Source organism: Microtus ochrogaster, chromosome 1 (genome assembly GCF_000317375.1).
Source record: "Microtus ochrogaster isolate Prairie Vole_2 chromosome 1, MicOch1.0, whole genome shotgun sequence".
Lineage (NCBI taxonomy): Eukaryota > Metazoa > Chordata > Mammalia > Rodentia > Cricetidae > Microtus > Microtus ochrogaster.
In genome coordinates, this window is record NC_022009.1 from 75,384,012 (window position 1) to 75,394,776 (window position 10,765).

The window sequence follows — 10,765 nt, forward strand, 5'->3', positions numbered from 1 at the left end:
ACTCAGTCTTGGGGTTATCTCTAGTTTAACCTACTCAGTCTTAGGGTTATCTCTATTTTAACCTACTCAGTCTTGGGGTCATCTCTAGTTTAACCTACTCAGCCCTAGGGTCATCTTTATTTTAACCTACTTGGCCAAAACTTTAATAGATGATTTCCTTCAGGTACCTGGTTTCCGTGCCCACTGCTCACCAGGACATGCAGTGTGTGAGCAGGTCTTGACAACATCGTTGCAGTAACATTTTAAATCTGGCACACATCACAGTAACAGAGTTTTGGTGAAAATCAGGGTATTAGTTCCCTCCCTCACCAACAGGACTTTAAGGATAGCTACACTTTAATAAACCAGAGCAACACTAGGGTCATTCTAATTGTGTGAATAGATGCTCAGCAGACACCCCAAACTTTCCGGGGCACCACCTAGATCTGCCTTCCTCCTTCCTATGACTATGAAAAGCTGCCATTGCTCTACCTGGATTTGGTCAGCACTCTTCCAAGTGTGGCTAGCTTCCTTCATCTTAGGGAAGACTTCATACAAAGCAATGAGCCTGACGTACACCTTCACAGCGAACTTATCTTCAGGTGTAAGGTTGTTATAGAAAAGGAAGAAGGGGTCGGGACTGGGAAATCCAGCAATAATGCATCCTGTATCATATATATCCACTTTCAGGCCCATGAACACATTGCCTTTAATTAGCCATTTTCCTAATAGCATCAGTATTTATGGATTTAGTATGGGCATTCCTATTAGTCAACCACGTGCTTGAGTATTCTGAATTTTAAAACAGGTTCTCACCCGCCTAACTCCTTGCACAGATAGCAGTATTTTTTTGATTCCTGTTTATAGCAAAACTCTTCAAAAGATCTGCCTGTAATTACTGTTGTCTATTCCTCCCCAGGCTCTGCTCTTGAATTCACCCTCACCAGGCTTTTATCTCCACCACTCCAGGGAGACAGCACTCAAGGTCACGGGTCTGACAGTGGTACCAGCTCCCAGAGTTAATTGCTGGTCCACAGTTCCCGCTACTCTTGCTTGAAGTATTTCCTTCCCAGAGTGGCAGGCCCTGGCTCTCATCTTGCCTCAGCGGCTTCCTGCATGGGCTCACTGCCCGACCTCTGAATGGCGGCATCCCCAGCCTCAGTCCTAAGGCTTTTTGTGTTTTTGAGTGCATACATTTTCTGCCTGGGAGCTTTCCTTCCTTTCCAAGCCTCAGATCCTAGCCATGACTTTACTACCATAGAGGGGACAGCTCTAGCCCCAACTTCTTCCCTGTGGTCCAGCAATTTCCTCATTTTCACCTCCTCTTGGATGTCCAACAGCATCTTGCTGAGACAGAGGTTCACTCTGTACCTCAGGTTTCCCTGGAATTCACCATGTAGTTCAGATAGGCTTTTTTTGTACTTGAGGCTATCCTCCTGTCTCAGCATCCCAAGTACTAGAACGACAAGCATCAACTTGGACACTAACAGTACCTCACCGATTTCTTCCCTCCTCTCGCTCTATGAACGCCTCCTCTTCATATTTTCCACTTAACTGATTGGTACTGTGACTGCTCCTTTTGCTCAGCCCCCAAACCTTAGAGCCACCATTTATCGTCTGTCCTCTCTCCTCTCACAAGTGGTCACCTCAAGGCCTCCTCATTCTTGTCTTCAATCTTTATACTACCTGCATAGCTGCCTACCTGTCCAAGTCACCCAAAGGAGGATCCTTCTTTTCTGTCTCTTTTATCAAAACCCAGACATAATATATCCAATATCAAGTCCACTTGATATTGACCCATGAACACTGTTACTTTAATTAGCCATTTATGTATTTACTGAGGACATTCCTGTTAGTGCATCCACATGCTAGACTAGTGTGTGTTTTAAAACATTTGGGCCCTGTGTTCTCCTTTTAACTACCCAGCCCCTTGCTTCTCCTTGACAGGGTCCCGTTCCCACTGATCACAAGGCCTTTTGTATATGTTATCACTACTGGCAGCAACAACTTTGCTTTGTTGCTCGCCCATTATCACTTATATTAGCTCTAGCTCAAGTTTCAGTCTTTCTTTAAAGTATCTTAGTTCAGTGCACAACAAAGGTCCCTTCAAGATTATCCTTGGGTACACACACACACACACACACACACACACACACACACACACACACACACACAGAGAGAGAGAGAGAGAGAGAGAGAGAGAGAGAGAGAGATTTTGTATCTGTATCACCCATTTGAAATTTAATTGTTTATTGTATGTTGTATGTGCCTGAAGCCGACGTACACACAAGATACACAAAGCAAGGACCTGAGACTTCAGCTGAAGATCCCAGCTTCCCTCAACAGGCAAGTGTAGAATAAGACTATCTCCTAGAAACAACACCTAAAGCTGTGGGCCTTTATTTTTGCACTCCACTTCACCATGTGTATGGGAAGGAGGTGGAGAGGAACTTCTCTTAATGCGTCCTGTATTTTTGGTTCTTAGTTCTCATTGTCCTTATGTCCCCTCTTTCTCAGCTGGAGGAGTGGTTATCTTCATCAGGAACATGCACCAGGGACATAGCACACGGTCGCTGCGCGAGATGGAGGGAGAATTTCCCGTCCTAGTGGAGCTGAGACCTGGGGGAATGTGCTGGGTTTCAAAATGATCAGACAGGTGCAGATAAACAGAACCCGTACAAGGCAGCTGGCATCTGGACACAGCTTCTGGAGGATGCCATATGAAGCAAGAGAGTGATGGGACCAAGACCACACAGCTTAGGGTGAAAGTTAGAAGCATTTGGTCCACTTGAAAACAGGAATGATGAACACATAAAAGACTATGACTTTTGAGGGATAGGCTTTTTGGTTGTGTTCCAGGATAGGGCAATGGTGACTTCTTAACTAGCACTAATGAGAGTCATGGGTTAAAACGACCCTTTGAGAGGCCTTGATCAAATGTCTGTCTAAGAAAGTTAGCGGCACGGAAGATTGGTGGTAAACTTGGAAGACACGGGTAATCTCAGGAGCCAATACAGCAATTAGCAAAGTGTGACACTTTCTTTAGTACACACACTTTAAAATATTTTAAACGACGTGGATATCTTTCAGAAACTGTCCTTCCTTGTTTCCTTTCTTCCATCCCTCCTTCCCAGAGAGTTCTGTTGTGTAGCCCAGGCTGACTTCAAACTCAAAATCTCTTCTTACCTTTAGCTCCCTGATAAGAGGCTTGCAGCACCAGACCCAGCTTGGAAATACACTTTCCTACCAATGTTATTTAGGTTAAGACTAAATAAAAACAATCCAGGGCAAATTTATGGACTGAATTATATTCATAAAGCAAGGCACATTGCATATGGTTTCCTAGCTTGAATAGGAAGTGGCTGCTGCGATTGAGATTTGCACAGAGGAGGGCAGGAGACAGAAGCGAGCATGTGGAAGCAGTCTCTTCCCACTTGGAGTCCTGTCCATTAGCGAGGCTGGGTATAAAGCCATCACCCAGCCACTGCCATAGAAAAGCAGGTCCAGACTGCTACCAGCACTAGCCTGGGGGACAAGATGACATCACTGCATTTAGCAAGGGCTTGGGTTGACTATGGGAGAAATTTTTATTTTAAACATATTATACATATCTCATCTCTAAACAAAATTGCTCTTACTTGGTTAAACTGTCCATGAAAATCTTGAATATTGTGTTTACAGGAAAGTAGAATATGTAATTCTTAGTCTGATACCCACTAATGTGGCCTTGAAAGTCTCTGAATGCACAGGGGTCTAGAAATAGGATGGATAGAGACAGGGTTTAATATCAAAAAGCCATACTGTTGTCATGGTTTCCCAGAGCCTCAAGCACAAAGCCTGCATACCTAAGAAAGAAAACCTTAGATTTATTTTCAGCTTGATGGTCTGCCACTGAAACTTTTAATTGAAGCCAAATGTCACTCTGTACAGAGGGCGAGCAGAATGACCAGAGGCTGGTATCTTGTGAGCCTGCTGCTGTGGGCAGCCTGGACTCCTTCCTGTCTGGCTCCCCAGATCAGTTCACTGCCTTTCCAGGCATCTTGAGTCTTTGGTAATTTAGGGCAAATATGGCAGCAACAGCCCCAACTGAAACCCGAAGCATCCTGCCATCCAGAGAAGCAGACACTTGATTCCTTCACAGATAGCAAAATACATATGCTGAGCTCTAAGGAGAGTGATTTCACTCATCTCAATTAGTCTCCAAAGTGGAAAAGCTGCTCAGTGCTTATGTAAAATATAATATGCCACATGATACTATTTGTTACTTCACAAGTTTCCAACACATCACTTTAACACCTCCGAGTCTATAAATGCACCCTGAAGCAGAAGCCATACTAAGCATAGCTAATCAAATCCGAATCCTGTGTTCCTGGAGCTCTCGCCATCATCATACCTGGGGGGGGCGGGGGCGGGGATGATGTCTGGGGGACAGATGGTGACCTTGGTCTAGGGTTAGACGAGCAGGGAGTCTCACCTCCACCCTAGGCATGTGGGGGGCTGGCATTTGGAGAGTGGCAGATGGAAGAGAAAGTTAACAAGATGAGCTAAATAGCAATTTTGAAAGTGAAGATGAAGACCCTGCCCTAAAGTTCACCTTCGTTCTCTTCCAGGACTAAGGGAGAAGGGAGCCTGAGAGGGCAGAGAAGTCCATGGCCTTGAACTTTATAGGAACAGAACAACATCGTCAGTCTGTGTCCAAATCTCCTGTCTTGTCCCTCTCAAACACTAGGGTTGCAGGTGTGGCTGTCCTGAAACTGGCTCTACAGACCAGGCTGACCTCAAACTCACAGAGATCCGACTACCTCTACCTCCCAGGTACTAGGATTATATATGTGTGATAACATACCCAGCTATATTATTTGATTCTTAAAAGACATTAATAGAGTCATATTAAATAAAAATTCAAGATAATTAGTAATATTGTTTAAAAAAATACTGTAAAGCAGATTTGGAGATAAAGAAAATGAAACTTAGAACATAGAGGTTTCAACTTATATTGAAACAACAAAGAACATTCTAGATCATCCTTTTCCCTTGCAAGCTGAGATGCAATTAGTAACTGAAAAGTCTTACTTGTTAGCTACCAGGCGCATGACGGTCCAGTCCTTGGGGAACATCTCTGGGCGTATCAATATTCTGAACACGGTAAATATCTGCAGTAGGAAATCCTGGGGTAAAGAAGGAAGCGGCGGTTTTATTTATTTATCATAATTGCCAACATGTACCCAGAGAGCACCATAGCTGCCATTCTCAAAGCATCTCCAGAGAAGGGCACCAGGGGCAGACCCCTGTAGCAGAAGGGCCCTGCCTTCTCCCCATCCCACCTGCCTCTCATTTTTCTCAATCCCAGGAAGAGGGGAACTCTTTTATCAGACACCTTCACAAGCTCTACAAATGCAGGTCCGGGAGACAAAGTGGAAAACTGGTTCCAGAAGACAAGCAAACAAACCCTCTTCCTTCCAGCACAATGTCCAGATATTAGAGCTTCTCAACCCAGGGGCATAATAAATTGTCTTAGCTCAGCTAAACGGTCATTGAAATTTGGAAGGTTATTTTCATAGAAGGATCTTACGTAAAAAGCTGTATCTTTTAGAAGGTACTGTTGAGAGGCGCAGGATTAAAAGGATGGGTGTGGGTTTAGGGAGTCTGTGTAAGCTTCCCTCATGCATCACCAGGAATGCCAGTGATATTGTGTGCTGGGTGGGTCAGCGACAAGTGTTTACTGGCTCCGAGAGCAACAAGACACTCCCTATGGAGACACCAGACCAGAGCGCAGAGGTGTAGAGCATCTGACAGTCTAGGAAGGTCCTCTTTTTTTTTTTCCATTTTTCCCTCTCTTTTATTTATTTTAACTTAAAAGTTTTTTGTGTGGGGCTGGAGAAATGACTTGACAATTACTCACTACTCTTGAGGACTTGAGCTCAGTCCCAGCACACACATTGTGTGGCTCACAGTTGCCTTTAATCCCCAACTCCAGGGGATCTGATAGCCTCTTCTGGTCTTTGTGGGTAACGACACTCATGTGCGTGCATGCGCGTGCGTGCCCCCCCTCACAAAATTAAAAATAAAAACCTTTGAAACTTTAAAGATTTTTTAAAATTATTTATTTATTTATTATGTATACAATATTCTGTCTGTGTGTATGCCTGCAGGCCAGAAGAGGGCACCAGACCCCATTACAGATGGTTGTGAGCCACCATGTGGTTGCTGGGAATTGAACTCAGGAACTTTGGAAGAGCAGGCAATGCTCTTAACCTCTGAGCCATCTCTCCAGCCCCCACTTTAAAGATTTTTTGTTTGAAAAGGACAGAATGACATTCGCCATGCAATGCTATATGTAGCACATACGCGCTTTGGAATAGTTAAGTCCAGTTAATTAACTTTGCCTTTTAGAGTTCTCGTGTTTTTATCGGAACACTTCAACTTTTGACAAGAATCTGTTGTCAGACTTGGAAATACCAATCACCGGACATGGAATTAGCACTTTAAGCAATACAAAAGACGGAACCCCGAGTAATACAACACACGGTACCGAAAAGACAGGAGGGGACAGACAACATGTCATGAAAGAACTGGGGCTAGCTACTAGAAAGGAGACCCTCCCAACAAAGTCTAGCTTAAATGTATCAACTAGCAACCTTAAACGTTTATTCTGTGTGACCTTAAGTGAGTCAAGGAAAATACATTTCTCTAACAACCTGATAGAAGGCAAAGGTGTGGTGTTCAGAAAGAAAGGCAACTCCCAAACACAAGGTTTGTATTTACAGATCTAACAACACTTCACGTTAAACACGTAAGCTGCCTGAATAACAGTACGGCTGTCACTCAAAACAACAGAAGACTGTTCAAAACCAAGAAGCAGTAGCTTTCCAGTGTGTGTGTGTGTGTTTGTGTGTGTGTGTGTATCTGTGTGTATCTGTGTGTATCTGTGTGTATGTGTTTGTGTGTGTTTCTTTCTACACATTCTAACAGCTTCAATCAAGCTCACAAACAGTTTGACAAGAATTTATTTCTTTGGCATCAGCACACATAGGTGGTATGTAGTAGGCCATATGTGGAAGGTCTAGATTTTAATGCGGGCTCAGCAGTCACATCAACAGCTCAATGACATTGGAAACTTATCTTTGCGCATTTGAGCCCTCACACCTGGGACACCCGAGGGCTTGGGGTCTCCTGCAGCTAGAAGCATTTTGAAAAACCATCAATACACCTGTCTACCTATACATATAGTACCCTGCTATTTTTTTTTCTTCTTTTTGAACTGTAGTCTCACGTTTCCTTGGAGCATGGGTTGCTAACGGAGCACATTCCACCATGGTACTGGGACACAGTGTATTTCAGCCGGTATTTGCCTACCGCATTGTGAGAGGTTCTAGTTCTTAGTCAGCTTCCGTATTCCAAAGTGCAGGAACCACGAGCCGGCATTCCTGCCTGCGCCTCGGACCCTGCTGGTTCCTGTCTGTTCTCTACGACTCCGGCTCAGCCTTTTCTCTACATGTGTGCTTTGGTAGAGGCAGACACCAGCGTTCCGCACACGTAACTTACGGATTCATTTTATACTATGCAAAAGAACATTTCTATGTCCAATGATGCTTTTCTGGGTAACACCAGATGCCAGGGTTCCACATGGACCCATTTAGAAAGTGGCAGCCTGGCAGGCGTCTTTCTGTGTGTCTGTCTGGTTATGTGACACACACAGCATGGAAAGTATACCACGTCATTCTTCAGATCAGCGTTCAAAACAGAGAAGAAATGGGAAGTGCTGTTATAATAAATTATTTTTTTCCTGTGGCACAAGTGGTTCAGCAGGAGAGTCTTTAAGAAAACTCTTCAAACACAAAACGAAACAAAGCAAGAAAAGGCCCATGTTCAAACAAAAAGGAAGGCAAGAAAGGGTACTGTGATCTGAGAAATTCCTTCCATTTGCTCTCTTATAAATATTGGATGCTTTACTGTCTGGCAGTGCTCTGTTAGATGCCACTATTGGCATTGAAATGCAAGGATTAAAAGCTTGCCGGGGACTTACCATACAAGGGCGCTCAAGCGCAACATTGTTTTCATGGCAATGCCTTGTAAAACACCTCTTACATTTTAAGAGACTGGGCCTTTTGCTGGACCTCACAGACAAGAAAATAAGACACCTTGAGGTCACTTAAGACTCTAGCCTAATGTGTACTCTGGCTACTTTTTCAACCTGCGCTTAAGAGAACAATCAAACTATAACTTTACTTGCCTTGGATTTAGCATGTAGTCAACTATTAAAACCTAAAATAGTGCACAGCTATAATCTTAAATTATGTGCTCTTCTATGCCTCTGACACCTGAGTGATGCATGTGTGTGTGTGTATATGTATGTGTGTATATATGTATGTATGCATGTATGTTATGGTCATCATTTTCTGAAAACAGCAAGTAGGATGAACGAGACCTCCTAAAACATATATCCATCATAAATGCTGGATGCAACACGTGAATATTTTTGATAGTTTTATTGTAATATGGTCAGTCAGAGTTAATGACTTAATCTCTTGTAAAACTCTATTAAAGATTTCTGTAAAGTATCCCCCATTTCTTCTTCATGTGATGCTTTCTGCGCTGTCCAATTAAAGACAGCAAAGCCCTCTGTTAGGGATAGACACAGACACAGGGACAAACTTCAAGGTACCCACTTCAGAAAGGCATGGACTCAGACTCAAACAACAGACAGACAGGGACTACAAGACACGGGGATAGTAAGATAGAGAGTTCAAATCCAGGCTTGACCTTGGCCAGATCACACCAAGGGGAAGTACTTTCCTGATTTCTGACTTAATATGACAATGATGCATAACAGGGGACTCTGAGCTTATTATTAATGTGTGCAAACGGACACACTTTCTCCTTCTTCATGGAACTCAGGGATCATGGTATAGATGCATGTTAACCTAACAGCCATGTGGATGCATGCATATCCTATGAACTAGGAGAACATGGAGGGCCAGGTATGTCACACCAAGGGAACACATGCCAGAAGCAACATGGGGTATTGGGACTGTAAGGGGTAGGTGCAAAATATGGGTATACATGAGAAATAGGGATAATTAAAGAAACATAAATTAGGAAAGAGAATATATAAATAAAAGTTAAGTAAATAGGGATTTAAAGACAATAAGGAGAGAAACTACTCTTCTGCCTTTCCCATGATAAGGAGTCTTGATTTTATCCTAAAGGCAAAATGGAAGCATTGACAAGCTCTATGCAGGGCGTAGAGGATTAAATTTGTGGTTTAACTTTTCTACATCATATACAAGGTACTTTGTGTGTTGCAAGATTGTTATGAGATGTCACGAGTGTAATCCCCCAAAGCCATTGGCTATAGGAATCAGAATCCCACAACAAAAGATGATACTGTGTATTAGGATGGCTCAAAATAGAAACCAGCTCACGAAGTCAGACTGAAAAAGGAATCTTAAGATCATGAGCAGAGCTATCCCACAAAGTATTGCAGGGCAGGTAGATGACCGAACAATGGACAGGGTATAGCCCGCAAAGAACGTGTTTCTGTCATGTAGGCCATATGCAGTCAGATGCTACAACACAAATTCGATACAACTTTCAAACACATAACAGCTTTGATACCAGCTTTGAACTCAATCAAGGGGCATTAGTAACATTTATCATGTTCAAATTTGCACTCTCAAAATGGAATTTTGAGCTATCTCCCAAATCCTCTTCAATCTTTGAGAGTAGTAGAAGCATTGTTCTATAATCAATATACACAAACAAAGAGAAGTCCCAATAATCATATGGGAGAAGATGGCTCGCTAATGCAGGCAGAGACTGGGAAAGAACACTCATTCACTAAGCACAGGATTATGTTCCAGGTTTAGGACCCAATGACATGGCTGCAACTCGGGCGACAACAAACTCTGAAAATACAACAACAGTGAGCAGCCCAGTAGAGCAGGTGAATGTCTCCTGTGAACACTGAACCAGAGTAGGCATGTTAGATAGAAAGGAATCAACAAAACCAAAACAACATGGAGGAGTTACAAACAACATACATGATCTGCTAAGAATAGGCAATGAAAATGTCTGGAATTGACGGTATTTAGACATACGCGGGAGATAGGTTTGGAAGGTGGACAGAAAACAGTGACCCTGCAATAGAGATACTGGACTTGGTCCAGTCAAGTAATAAAAATTGGTAAGATGTTTAAACTTGAATTAAGGGCAGTTGTGGTGGTACAGTCATCTATAGTCTCAATGCTTAGGGGACTTTGGAAAGAGGACCACGAGATTAATAATAGCCTGGGATACCCATCAAGTTCTAGGTCAAGCTGAGCTAAGTGGCAAGTTCTAGGCCAGCCTTGGCCACATGACAAACTCCTGCCACAAGAAACCATATAGATTGGGTAGAGATTAGATCTGAATTATTTTAATAGCTAATATGTAGAGAATGGATAGTTCCGGAATATGCTTAATTTCATGCCTATATCAAGATCCCTCTGGTTCATTATGAAAAGTCGTGATCAACAAAGAGCAGGAGCTTCGGGGCTATATATGAAACACCAAGGATATGGACAGGACCTTAGGCCCCAGGACAAAGTGGGTGTATAATGAAACACTACCGACTGCACAAAGAGAAAAAAGGACTTAATCACTACCCAGTGATTGCTTTTGTTCATTTTTAAAACATGTCACATTCTACTGAAGAAAAAAAATGAAACAGTAGAAGCTTCCAGTCTCCCACACACTAGTGCTCTGACACCGTGACTCACACCGCTCACACACAAGGACCTGAGGA

At 43.0% G+C, this 10,765-nt stretch overlaps 1 protein-coding gene across 3 annotated transcripts in view; it reads right to left on the reverse strand.

Moving 5' to 3' along the window:
* Positions 1 to 10,765, reverse strand: part of Dock4 (dedicator of cytokinesis 4) — a 393,633-nt gene that overhangs the window by 81,591 nt on the left and 301,277 nt on the right. For all 3 annotated transcript variants that reach the window (XM_013347825.2, XM_026782419.1, XM_026782413.1), the window contains exon 27: positions 5,053 to 5,147. In XM_013347825.2, the coding sequence (XP_013203279.2) occupies positions 5,053 to 5,147 (95 nt within the window). The remainder of the gene's footprint in view (positions 1 to 5,052; positions 5,148 to 10,765) is intronic.